The 14647-nt window shown below is 40.6% G+C and overlaps 1 protein-coding gene across 1 annotated transcript in view; it reads left to right on the top strand.

The window, feature by feature from the left end:
* The first annotated feature begins 13773 nt into the window (after positions 1 to 13773).
* LOC149300898 (sarcoplasmic/endoplasmic reticulum calcium ATPase 3-like) overlaps positions 13774 to 14647 on the top strand; it is an 83537-nt gene continuing 82663 nt past the window's right edge. Inside the window, exon 1 of the mRNA XM_089484437.1 lies at positions 13774 to 13891. Coding sequence (XP_089340563.1) covers positions 13774 to 13891 — 118 coding nt within the window. The remainder of the gene's footprint in view (positions 13892 to 14647) is intronic.

Here is a 14647-nt window from a genome sequence, read left to right as displayed (position 1 = left end):
GTTTTTTAGATGAGTAAAAGATTTTCCAAATAAAAGTGGGAAAAGGCGTGTTTTTTTCAATTTTTCATCATATTTCATTATAGAAAATTAGATGATAAAATAAAAAACATAGTATCTGAAGAAAGTCCTTCTTGTCTTGAAAAAAAAAATATAAACTGTGTGGGTTCACTAAATGGGAGAGGAGAATTTTACCGCAACAAGTGTTAAAAGAGCCTTGGTCACAAAGGGTATAAAAGATAAAAACAGCCACTCGTGTGGAAATAAAACTACACTAATTTATTCAGATTGTTGAGCACCTTGTGATTCTTAGGGACTGATTTATAGTCACCATGGCACCCTGGAGCCCTGCCAAGCCCTGTTTTATTCCAGCAATCTTCCTTTATTTGCAGACCTAGAAGCTGCCAGTGTTGTCAGTCATGTAATATTTTGGTTGACCTTCCCTGGTTACACACCACACTGAGCTGATTCTTTATGGCAATGCTAATGAAGTCTGATCCTCCATAGACTTTCATTAGTCAAAGGTTTGATGATCAAAATTGAACCATTCTGTTGTTTACCAAAGAGAGTATGATAAGGACTGAGGATGTTTGGTACATTGAACTAGGATGGCAGAGCCATAACACAAACAAATGGCTAATACAGAACTAAAAAAACAGCACAATGTTTTCAAAAACTTATTTTTAATCTGCTACTAGTAAGAGGCATTGTGGTTTTAAATTAAAAAAAAATAAAAAAAAACCTTATAAAAGCATTGTGATGATCACAGAGGAAGAAGCACATTTCCTAACAACTATAAAATGTTTAATTAAAAGTAGGACCATATCCCTAAAATATTATATCATACCATTTAATATACAATTAAAAAAACACTTAATAGTTAATACTTATTTATTACAGTGTAATAAAGTATAAGTTACCTTTCAACTAGTGAGAGTGAACAATCTTATTTATAGGGTTAGCATGATTGCCACCTACTGTTCTGTGAAAGCTGATATATATATACAATTAAAGAAAATACATCTTATTTACAGCATTTGAAACTTAACATGCGTAAGAGAAAGTCTCTGTGAACAGGTACAGTGGTCACAAACCTAACAAGTCTTTGGAGTAGGACGTATACGGAGTAGGACGTATACGGAGTAGGACGTATACGGTCTTTCAAAATATGGTTCACTGATTACATGACTCAATCACCACTTCAATGAATAAACCAACCAGTTAGTATTCTCGTCATCTCCTGGATTTACATGCTATAACTTTTGGCAGACATACAGTTATCCCAAATTTAGTTTCCATTACATCATCTGGTAGGAACATAGCCACTGCTGATTGCAAGGATTTTTCTGTAGCCCCAAAGTCAATACTCAAAGATAACCTAGAGACTAAAAAGACACTTAGTAACCAAAGAAAAATGTTGATTCTTATACGTACATATGAAAAGAACATATTATGGTTTTTATGGAAAAAAATAATACTAATAAATCAGGATGACATGAACAAAGAGAATATAATTTTTGAGTGACAATGTATTGAGATTATCACATTTGTTACATTTCTGTTGAGGAACTTTGGTTCATTTGTCTTGGCAACATTGTTTTAATTCAGCCACATTTGGAGGGTTTTCCAATCCAATTGTCGGTGGGCATCACTGCAGTTCCTAGGCGCCGTTCAGTTCCATAAATTTGCAGCTAGGTCCTGGTAAGGCACATCAAGCGTTTCCTGGCTTGTAGAGCCCCCATAGCCGGCTTGTTTATGGGAGTCCAGTTAGGGCAGATCAGACGATCACCCTGTGCCCCCAATGAGGACAGGATTACTTAGACTGGGGACTGGGGCAGGCAGGTATTTGTACGGGGCAGGCAGGCACATACTCCCATGTGTCCTCAGCTTCAGGGGGCTACCGTGACAGTCAGGCTCTGGATCCACTCCTGGCTTAGCAGGGAAGCTGCATGCACCACCACGAAGCAGTGAGACAGAGGCCTTGCACTTCCACCACAAGACCTCTGCAAGGTAAGTACTTAGGAGAGATAGTAAGGAAGATAGTGTGTTTGGGTGCTGGGCAGGTCCTATGTGTGCAATCTGAAAACTTGGTAAATCCTATGTGTCCAATATGGGTGCAAGGCTGGCCTTTTGGGTGTGCGACCTGTGGTCTATGCCTGCAATGTAGGCACTGTCAAGGCAGGGGGTGGGTTGTGTGTATGATGGATGGTATACAAAGGAAGGGCAGGCAAAGGGGCGTCAAAATGAGGTTTTGCCTAGGGTGATAAAAACCCTTTCGCCTCCAGTTAAGCTTGAGACTGGCGAAAACGTACCTGGCTACTTAAAAAGTTCATACTTCTATATATGTTAGATAATTAGATATATGTTAGATAATTATGACTGCTAAGATGGTTTATGTTTCAGTCTACATGTGTGATGAACAATTTAATGCAGCATAACATTGTTGTGTGTAGAGTGACAGGCAGCATCCCTCTTCCTTCGGTTGACCAAAGAGAACAGAAGGGATAGGTGAAATGTTGGCTTGTTCAAATGGGGACATTATAAAATACTTGTAAAGGGTTACTTTCTGGTGGCTTATAATTTTTACAAAATTGTGACCAGAGCCGGCCTTAGGTGTTCTGGCGCCCTGTGCGGACTACTCCTCTGGCGCCCCCCCATCCCAAAAAAAGAAAGGAATAAAAACTTGTAACAAAACCCCAATCACTATATACTACGCCAAACATTGATGTGGTCTAGGCCTACCACTTAATTGTCTGGCTTAGTAGTAGGGATGCACCGAAACGAATTCTGGACTGAAACCGAAAGTGCAGCATTTACCTGGCCAAAACCGAATATGACCCCCCCAACACCATAAAAAAATCTAACACTTTTATTTAAAGTAAGTAACACACCAAAATAGGAGAAAACAATTAAATAATATTATATATATATATATATATATATATATATATATATATATATATAAGTCCAAAAATAGTTACCGGCACTCCAGGGACTTTCCAAATAACCACACAAACAACTTCGGTTTTCAAGTCTATACATATCATATATATATATGATTATCAGCAATCACATTCCTATCATGCCCAGGCATACCCAGATTCCAGGATTTACTCGCAGACTTGGCATGATAGGAGTATGATTGCCCTATCTACCCCTTCTCACTCTCTTCTGCCGTATCTACCCCTTCTCACTCCCTTCTCCCTATCTACCCCCTTTCCCCTGTCTCCCTCCCTTCTCCCTATATACTCCCTCCTAACTATCTACCCTTTCCCTCTTTGAAGTTCACTTACCTTTCAGGAGTCCTGCGGTGGGGGTGCAAGGCCTCTGCCTCCCAGCTCTTCCACTGTATGGAACAGTATAGAGTGATGGGAGTTATGATGTACTTTTAGAGCATAATTAGATCATGAAAAAGACATTGGAAATGGTACAGCATAACACCCATCACTCTCACACGCATACCAATCCACACGTATACCAATCCACACATATATACCAATCCACACTTACCAATCCACACACATACCAATCCACACATACTAATCCACACATATATACCAATCCACACACATACCAATCCACACGTATACCAATCCAGACGTATACCAATCCACACGTATACCAATCCACACGTATATACCAATCCACACGTATATACCAATCCACACCTATATACCAATCCACACATATATACCAATCCACACATATATACACTAATCCACACACATACCAATCCACACATATACCAATCCACTCTCACTGAATGCTTTCCTACCTTTCCTCTTTTCTCCTTACAGCTCCTTTTCCTCCTCTTCGTTCTTCTTCTTCAGTTCTTCTGTCTTCTTCCGGGTCAGAGGGCACGGACAGCGGTGGGCGTGGCTTCAGTGCTGTGCGCCGGGATCTGACAACAAACACCGGCGCACAGCAGCTGTTGCCGCGCGGATCACAAGGGAGCGGTATCGGAGGTCTTTAACAGACCTCCGGCTCCCTTGAGTGATGTTAAGCCGGCTTCAAGGGAGATCCTTGAACCGGCTTAAAATCACTCAAGGGAGCCGGAGGTCTGTTAAAGACCTCCGATACCGCTCCCTTGCGAGCCTGCTCCTCCAGCGGCGGACATTACTGTCCGTCTCTGGAGGGGTTCCGGGTGCCCCCCTGATGAGCCGCTCGCCCCCCCCCCCCCGCCGCTAGGTACGCTGCTGGCGGCAGCGGTACGCTACGGTGGCGGCGGCGCCCCCTGGAGTGTGGCGCCCTGTGCGGTCGCACACCCCAAAGGCCGGCCCTGATTGTGACTGTCCCATAGAAACAGGTCATTTGGCAGGTATATTAAAAGTGAAAATTAATTCCAAAGACAGGCTCTTCAATATTTGTGCATTGTTATAAGTTTAGTGGTATACTTATATAAACACAATTGGTAAATTTATTAAAAACACACTTACAAAATGGATGACACTGAGACCAGCTCAAGTGCACACAGTGCATAAGAAATGGGGTTACCAGGCATGGCAGGCAGATAATGAAATTTCATAGTACCTCTAGATGGATTTGGAGAAAATAGGGATCCCATTACCTTTATATCTTTCCCTTAGCACAATCTCCTTCATATTGATACAAACATATTTCTGACTGTCAGAGCAGTGCCGGATATAATGCCCTTACTCCCATCTCAGTTTAGTTCACCTTTCATAGTCCCTCACTTGACAATACTTGACACTAGTTTCTTCATCCTTAACATTTTAATGTCTTGTGTAATATAGCATAACTCCCTTTAGATTGCAATCTCTGTGCAATTGCTCCATTCTGTCGCACCATCTTTTCCCAGTAGCCCTACAATATACTCCTAAGCACATGCCAAGTCTACCTTATAGTCAGTCCAGTCTTAACTGAAGACGGTAGTAGCTCTTTTTTGAAACCCAAAACATCTTCCAAAGAGCTAGCAATAGGTTGTACAGGAGTCCCTGTAAATTAATAGTTTAATTAGTTTGGTAGGCCTCATTTTACACATTTGTATTATTTGAGCCTAGGACTAGTTTAGCTCACAGACATTTTTCTTTTCTCTAATGTAGATTGAAACTACCTTTATTTAGACTTACCAAATTCAGTTATGTTGAGACCTGCGTTCAGCAATAAAGTATGTTTTTCCTATTCAAGATGAAGTACAAGAGAGTAGGAGGGTAAAGCAGTTAAGAAAAGTTTAGAGAATTAAAGCCGGCACAGAGTGAAAATTAATTTGAACTTCTACATCCCAGGAGGCACACATACGTAATTACCACTTAACTACAGTATGTTCGTAGGAAACCATTAGGCTGCAGTCTTTTTCATATCTTTATTTAACTGATGATTAGGGAGAAATATTCAATATTTTTTTTCTTTCTACTTTATACCTCTTTTCTCCCTCTCTCCCTCACCTTCTTCTCCCACTCTTTTTTCTTTCTTCTCTACCTGTATGTTTTTATCCTTGCTTCTGTACGCAACAGTATCTAGCAGTACCTCCTCCAACTTTTCCCAATGACCAACACTATCTGGAAGCCCCCTGTCGACAACATGATCTGGCAGCTCTCCTCCACTATGGACACACATGATACCATAGCCCTTCCTTTCCTGGTACACTACTAGGCTGGAATAAATGCGGTGTGCCCAAATAAAGTAAAGCATAGCTTTACTCAATGATGTTTGGTGTGGAAGTGCACCCTACCTATGACAAATGTGATATCAATTCACACTTTCCAAGTGCCCTTCTTTAGGAGAACAGTTCCAAGTCCGTCTCTCCATCTTTCTTTTGTGTGTTTTTAAATTATTTCGTAAATAAAATACATTATTTAAAAAAATCTATTAGTCATAAAAGCAGCCATCAATAGTTCATAAAAGTAAAACCATCATCCCCAAGGCCAGAATATGGTACTTGGAGCCCTATAGCAATTAGACAAACAATTAACACATTCATAACCAGTCCTTCATGCTCACTGAAACTCGCGCTAGAAAGTGACATAATTTCCAGATGCACAGCACAGTAAGGGATCACATCCTGTAAGTACTGTTACCTGTAGCTCCCTCACTGTGCCGCGTACATGGACATGATGTTACGTGGCTCCCTAACCGTGCTGTGCATCTGAAGATGATGTCATTTTGCTGCACTCACAGAGTCGGTGACGGAGCACTATTGCCAGCATTGAGTGGAATGAGAGTTATGGGGCACTCACGGAACGGGGTCCTGGAGCAATTGTTCTGTGTGTGCGCTCAACAGTTAATCCGCCACTGCTGAACTCGAGCGGAAAACTTGCTAGCCAGTCTGTTATGTAAATTATCAAATGTCCTCTACAGCAGTGCTCCTCAAGCCTCTCCTCAAGGCACACCCCAACAGGCCAGGATTTAGGTATTACTCAGGTGTGTCTAAGGTGTTGCATAATTAACAAACAAAAACAACTTAAACACCTTAGACACACCTGAGTAATACCTAAATCCTGGACTGTTAGGTGTGTCTCGAGGAGAGGGTTGAGGAGCACTGCTCTACAGCACCAGACGACTGAATGCAAAGAAAATAACACATTTTATCTTAAGAAACGTAAGCTAAGTAAAAATAAAAGGTTTTCTCCACCATCCCAAATGGAAAAAACAAACTTGTGGAATAATATTTTTATTTACAACATTTAAAGGCATACGGTATTACCAAAAACAGATTAGGTGATATATCATATACTGATTAAAAAAGCATACTTTTTCAAGCAATGCTAAACTGCCACGAAATCCAAAAGTAGGCACAAATAGCATGTTGCCATAGAAATTGAAAAGGCTTAATGATTTTATTTAGTTTTTTATGTCAATATGTTTTTTACAGATAATTCTAAGATCACTAATCTACTACACAAAGTTTTGAGGAGAGAGTGCATTTACCTACATTTTGTTGCAATAAGACATTTAATAAGTGATGGAGGAAAAGTTGAGCACGATTTCCATTTAAAAAATGCCAATAATAGAAGCTCACTGAAGGGAATTGTACTTTACATTCATACAGTAAATGCCTCTAGAGAACATTAACACAATGAGATATTGTTTCAGTGTGCAACCTGTACTTGGTTTTAATGTTTTGTTTTAATAGTGTTTCATTAAGGATATTTAACCCCATAACGTTTGATTTTCCAACTAAAGATCTGCAATAAGATTATCAAAATATATCTGTAGGTCAAAAGTTTAGTAATTCTGTTACTGATAATGAAAATATCAAAAAGGAAATGTCACACTTTATGCGTCGTACTGTTAAACAGAAAACATTTATTATTAGAATTGGTCATTGTCGTCTATCCTTGGCATTTACAGGCAATTATTAGAAGGTGCTCATAACTTTATGTAAGCTGTATTATTTTCCAAATTCAGTAATGTGGGAACAATAGGCTTATTAGTGACCCCACAATTCCAAACAGCCTCCCAAAAGTACTGTATTTACTCGATTATAAGACAAGGCATTTGCTCTGAAAAACACCCCTCGTCTTATAATCAAGGTCGTCTTCTAATCAGACCTCAAATGAGGTCCGACTATGAGACTAAGATCCAGATCCCCTGCAGCGATGCAGGGGACCTGAATCCTCCTGTCTGGTAACCTCAGCTGCTGACGGCACTTACACCGCCGTAGCTTCTATAACGCAGCACTGGCGTCACATGACCTTCCTGCGCTCATAGAAGTTCCGGCGGAACACCCGCTGCCCCCACCAGACACCAGGGAATCAGAAGCACTGGTAAGTCGGGGGGGAGTGTTGTATGAGTGGCATAAGGCTTTTCTGGAGGCAGAGTGCCCTATGATATGCCTTTTAACCCCCTGTATGCCACTCTGCCTCCAGAAATGCCCTTTAACCCCCTATATGCCACTCTGCCTCCAGAAACCCCCTTATATGCCACTCTGTCCCATGATATGCCTTTTAACCCCCTATATGCCAGAGGCAGAGTGGCATATATATTGGGTTAAAAGGCATTTCTGGAGGCAGAGTGGCATAAAGGGGGTATAAGGCATTTCTGGAGGCAGAGTGGCATAAAGGGGGTATAAGGCATTTCTGGAGGCAGAGTGGCATATATGAGGTTAAAGGCATATCAGGGAGGCAGAGTAGCAAATAGGAGGGTATAAGGCATATCAGGGGGTATAAGGCCTATCAGGGAGGCAGAGTAGCAAACCTGGGGGCAGATGTGCATAACTAGGGGGCAGGTTCGCAAATAAATGGAAATAAAAACAAAAAAATATTTTCTCAATCATAGCTTTTATTAAATATGAAAAAATAGTTTACATGAATTAATATTTACTAGTAAAACTAGTAATAATGGTCATCTTATATTCAGGCTTTTTCTTTTTTTCCTAAATTAATATTCAGATTTTGGTGGGTCGTCTTATAACAGAGAGCAAATACTGTATTTATTTCTGTATATAGTGTGTATTTTTGATTAGTGAACCAGTATACATAGTCAAAGTAGACTTGTATGATAGTTATTTGCTTTTAATTCTATCAGTAACACCATATCATTTTTTTTCTGACATATTTATATAAGTTTATATAATAAGTTTAAACAAAATGTAACAAGTGGAATGCAGTCATGTTATGATTATATTGTCAAATAGTCATGGAGTCAGGAGTGGCCTCAGCCAATGTATTCAATATCGAACATTTGTGACCACCCTTTGTCTTCAACACAACATCAATTCTTCTAAGTACCCTGGCAATCAGGGATTTTGTAGGCATATAGTTAGGTGTATAATTAAACAATTGGACCAAACAGGTGCTAATGATTATCAATTTTATGTGCAGGTTGAAAAACAGCTGAAACTGAAAATGCTGTGTGGGAGAAATAAAAACAAGGAACAGTCAAACTCACTAACACGATGAGGTTGCTGAAGACAGTTTAATATTAAAAGGCATACACCATGGCAAGACTGAGTGCAACAACAAGACACAAGGTAGTTATACTTCAACAATAAGGTCTCTCTCAGGCATGTTCCTCTCATATGGGAGAGGGGGTAGATAGTGAGAAGGGGGAAGAGATTTTGAGAAAGGGGGGTAGTAAGAATCTTGAAAGAAAGAGTGAGAATGAGTAAGATAATAAATTAATTAATGTGTGGATAAATTGTGTGAATGAGACAGAATTAATGAATGAATGTGTGGATGAATTGTGTTAATGAATTAGAGAATGAATGAATTAATGTGTGGATGAATGCTGCGAATCAATTGTGAAAATGCATGAATGAATATGTGTAAATTATCTGTGTAAATTAGTGAGAGAATTAATAATTGTGTGAAGGGATTGTGTAAATGACAGAGTGAATGAGTGACCGTGTAGGTGACCGTTGTGTGTATCATAGATGTATATGTGGTTTGGGGAAAGGCAAAGCAGGGTGTTTGATCTTTGGGGACCAAGCTGTCATGGGCAGGGTGTTTATGGGACAAAGATGGCACAGGGCGGGCTGTTTGAGGACAAAGATATCTTATGCTGGGCTGTTTGGGGACAAAAATGGCTCACTCTGGGCTGTTTGGGGACACAAATGGCTCACGCTGGGTTGTAATTTGTGTGTGTAATATGGGAGCTGGTCAAATTCTATGTGGACACCAGGGCTGGCTTTGGGGTGTGCAACCTGTGATTCTTTTATCTATAGCTTTAATGCTGAGTTTATATGTGATTTCCAGTTGATCTATACCTGCAAAGCCAGCTTTGTGTTTTATTCTGTATCCTATATCTGATATGCAATGTTTCCATACATTATTTATGTATACCTAGGTTTTGGTATCTTATTTAGTTGATCTATACCTGTGCGGTTTCCATGTGTTGTTTATTTGATCTATACCTTCAGTGCTGAGTTTACATGTGATCTCCAGTTGATCTATACCTGCAAAACTGGGTTTGTGTGTTATTCTGTTGGACTATACCTGCAATGCTATACACGCAAGTGTTGCTTACATGTGTTGTTTATTTGATCTATACCTGAACTACAGGGAGGAAAAGAAAGGTATGGCGTAGTGAATGAGAGGACAAAGGGACTCTGGGGATGATTACGGGGGAGAGGACCTTTCAAAGTCACGGTAGAGACAGAAGGAGGGAAGACTGCACTGACTCTCACAGTCTTCCCCTAATCTGCAGTCAGTGTGGCAAATATTTTTTATTGCTGTGGGAGCGGAGGGAGTGATTGCATGCTAGGGTGTGTGGAGGGAGTGCAAGAGAAATAATTGCCTAGGGTCCAATTTTTCCCCCTATATTTAGTGTATTTAAGGTATATTATTGTTACCAGTGTTTCCAGTTATATATTATTGTACTTGCTTGCACATAAATAATCTGTAATGAAAACTAGTTGTTTGTTACAAGATTTTTTCCCTTTCTTTTTTGTCCAGGGGGGCGCCAGAAAAGTAGTCCGCACAGGGCGCCTGAACACCTTCAGGCTGGCCCTGATCAGGTACACCTACTAACTATATGCCTTTACACACATAAAGGTCAGAACAACAAAAGCTCGGGCCTTCAGGGATGCCTTTTTTCCAGTTAGTGCTTTTGTGAGAGGTAGGTTTTCTTTTGATTATTTCTCTGTGATTTACAAATGCACCAATGAATGTTGAAATAAATATTCAAAGAAAAAGAATTGAATGCTCTGTCGTTTGTGACCCTAGAAGACTGTGCTAAGATCCCCAATATCACAGTACACATACATACACATACACACACACTCACTCTCAGACACTCTACCACCACTTAAATATCCATACACAAACACACTCACTTTAAAATCATACACTTACACATACATCCCCCTCTCCCACTTGCCATATGTGGAGCACGTCTTCATCTTCAGTTCTGTCCATGCTCTTCATGTGAGCTGCCATGTAGCTACCGGCCTACTACAATGGGGTCACGTAAAGCTTGTTATGTGAACTCGCTGAGTACCTCACTTTCCTAGGCATCTTGCCCAGTTGTTGGAATCTCTCTAGGAAAGAAAAAAGGCCAAGATTTGTTAAATAACTTTGTGATATTTTAAAAGCTTCACATCTAGAGCCAAAGAGGCCAGAAGCACTGTGCAGAGCATGGGAGGCAGGGGGACAGTTCATAGAATGGTGGCCTTTGGTTGTTTAATATTATTATTTATTAATAATATTGGTTGTGTTGGTGTGTGCCTGGGTGGGTTAGTGTTTGTGTCTGGGAGTTTGTGTGAGTGTAAGTGTGTTAGTGTCAGAGTGTGTTATTATGAGTGTCTTTGTGCATATGTATTACTGTGTGTCTGTATGTGTGTTAATGTGAGTAACTCTTCCCTTCCTTCTTCTCCCTCTTCAACCTCGTCTCATTTCTTTCACCTCTCTTTTCTCTTGTGCCCTTTTTTCTCTTTCATCACCTCTTTCCTTTTTATTCTAAAAACACGACCCTGGCTACACCCATGACCACACCCCCAGGAACAATCCTTCAAAGATTGTCCAGAATATGGCTTAACAACAGGTGGCAACCCTAGCTACAAGTGAACCATTTGAATGATTGTCATCAAAACACAAGGCTGCTTTAGAATCATATGACTTTCTTAAATATAAAACAAAAAAAAATGCAAGTTTCCTTTAAATCGGGTCATGTAAAATGGCTCAAAGATCAATTAAGAAGCTTAGTTGGTCTGTAAATGAGTTCATTTAAAATTGTATCTGATGTACCTGATTGCGTTATCCAGTGACAACGATGATACCATGGTCACACTGCTGACAGCTCTTATTAATAGTTCTGTATGAACAGGTGTCCCCTTCCTATTCTGTTAATGTTTACTGGATTGTGAAATATAACAGGAAGAGCAGATGGAGGATACCAGTGTGTGGACTGTCATGTCTGATTATGTCATTTACCTTATTTGAGAGGTCTGAGAGTAGTTGCACCAGATTAGTTGAACTGTCATTGCAGAACCTGCACCGAAACATCCTCCAGTCGTATGTAACACATGATGAAGCATGACAACAGTTTAGAATGACAACAAAAATTAATTTGTTTTAGTTCTTTCCGCCAGCATTTTGTACAATATTCATCATTTTTGTAAAATGCATTAAACATCTGCCTATACAAACACTGGCTGAAGATGGCATTGTTAGAACACAGCATTTGGGTCTCCTGACATGACATTCTAATCAATTACTGCACCATATGTGCATGAAAATTTATGTTTTCGCTATGATCAATCTTAGTTTTTAAGAGAAACATTTGATGCTGGATTTGCTATTTGAGAAATGCCAAAATAAAACCACACAAGATAAAGTGTTATTTATAAATTTGCAATAAATAGAACATAGTCCTTCTGGGTAGAACGCTGTTATTTCACAAAACAATTTCAAGAAATGTAATGTAAAAGTTCAAGGAATAACATTTTCAACCTATACTTTTTACCTTTTAAACAGTCTCTTACAATATAAATAAATATCACCCAGAACCCGAACACTCTGAAAGTATGTATTATCAAATCCCAAGTTCTTCTAACACACGGCATGCAGTTATTCCCTTTTGTCACAAATGTATAGAAACATAGAATGTGACGGCATATAAGAACCATTCAGTCCATCTAGCCTACACTTTTTCCCCTGCTTTATTGACTCAGATTTTAACTAGTCATTGGTCCTATATCTATCCCATGTTTCCCTTAAAATCTTAGTCTCTATCTATTCTTCTGGGATTCTGTTCCACTTATCTACCACCCCTCAGTAAAGTCAAAGCTCCTTACATTATATCCAAAGCTCTGACCCTCTAGTTTTAGATCATGACCATTTTAGTAGCCCTGCTCTGAGATCTCTCCAGAATGTCAATTTTGTTCTAGATTCTGGGTCTCCAGAACCAACTCTCTCTCTGCCTCTTTATGCCTTAATCCATACAACCCAGCACAATGCTTGCATTTTCTGACACTTTGTCGCATTGCTTACTCGCATTATCTATGATAATAGCAAACAAAATACACACTTTAAAAGCCAAGTCGTGATCGTTTGTCGCTCCCAACTACATTTTCCATAACAACCACATTGTCAGTGCTTTATCTTCTCACAACACTGCGGTTTGCATCAGTTAACACCTTCCTTGCTGCACCCCATGGTCTTGCAATGCTTTGCAAGAACCAGCATTTACTTGAAGCTGAATAAAGAGGAAGTGAAGCTCTGTGCTGCGAGGAGGCTGCTGTTCATATCTATACATGCTCTAAAAACATTTTCCACTTACATTACCGGAGGCTAAATCTTAAAAATGCTAATTTAAAGGTAACAGGGGCCAATGGGGAAGGCTGGTGTGGGCAGGCACTGTTTTGGGTGCTGGAGTCAGCCAATGGGGAATGGCCGAGCAGCAGCAGCAGCTCCCAGCCAAGGGCGAAAAAAAAGTACAGCAAGGAGTAGAAACACTCAGCGTGACTTCACCAATAAGCCTCATTGGGGCGATTAGTGGAGTGAGTGGGCAACCCACTCATCATACAGCGGCTTCAGCGTTACAGCGAGCGTTCCCAGGGAAGCTAGTACTTTTAGCATGACCCAGAGGGGAGGGCAGTGGGTGCAGAGGCGGGTCCACGGGAGCTCACCTTTCACTAGAGGAAGATAAGGTGCAGCTCCAAAAACACTCGCTGCTTACCCACGGCTCCGAAACGTGGAGAGAGCGAGTGGATCCTGCTTGAACTCTCCTGAGTTTGAGGAGATCCGTTTGTCTTCGTCGAATCGTACGCTGTGAGCCCCCTCCTTCTGGTTTGATCGCAGGGTGGGGGAGTGTGTGGGGAACCACCCTGTGTCTGAAGCGCAGCACACCGGGGGATCGAGGAGCCCAAGAGCCACCATGGACAGCGCGCACTCCAAGACGGTGTCCGAGGTGCTCCGGCACTTCGAGGTTAATGAGAGCTGCGGACTGAGCACCGAGCAGGTCCGGAGGGGCAGAGACAAGTATGGACCCAACGGTAAGTGCGCTCCGGGCGCTGATACTTTCACCGATCCATTAACGTGTTGCATCTGTGATCGAGCGTTCCGTTTGTGATCGTTCCGGCGATCTGTCAACCCCGGTCATCTCATAAGGTGCCCCCTCAGCCATCATTTTCAGGATCGGTACTTACTTCCATATTCATTTCATTAAAACATCCACACGGTCACTATTTATGGTATTCTCATTCATGGCTATATCAGGGAAACATAAGAGTAATAATAAACAGATCTCGTGTTGACCCTGTTAGTGATATTAGGATATATATTAATGGAAACTGTTTAGTGGTGTCTGTGTGCTTTAAGTTTTTGTTAATGCAATGTTATCAGGATGTCATCTGTTACAAGAATCTAGATGTTTGGAGGCAGTCCCACTTCCTTAATGTTTCAGCCTAATGAAGCGTTTATTTATTTGAGCTCTGTTGTGTGACATCATTTTCAAACTGTCATTCTATGAGTTGTACCTGGGAACTACAACTCTCATCACTAACACATGATACTCAGTACATGTAGCTGCTGATAAATCAGCTGATACATGTCTCTGGATGGATATTTGCTTTTATATTACTCTAGCGTGTATTAATTATACTTAATCTAAAGGGTCATCACACCATAATGCAAGCAAATTGTACATCTGTTATACGATTCCTTCAAGTTACCTAGGTTATGCCTATGTACATGTGTACTCCTACTGAAATAGTTAAAACAGACTGCTACCTCTAATTACCCTTTCTTAG

This window comes from Sceloporus occidentalis, unplaced genomic scaffold (genome assembly GCF_023333645.1).
Source record: "Sceloporus occidentalis isolate IW3139 unplaced genomic scaffold, rSceOcc1.0.p SCAF_22, whole genome shotgun sequence".
In the NCBI taxonomy this organism is placed as follows: domain Eukaryota; kingdom Metazoa; phylum Chordata; class Lepidosauria; order Squamata; family Phrynosomatidae; genus Sceloporus; species Sceloporus occidentalis.
The sequence above is the reverse complement of the archived record's forward strand: the minus strand, read 5'-3'. Positions and strand labels throughout refer to the sequence as shown.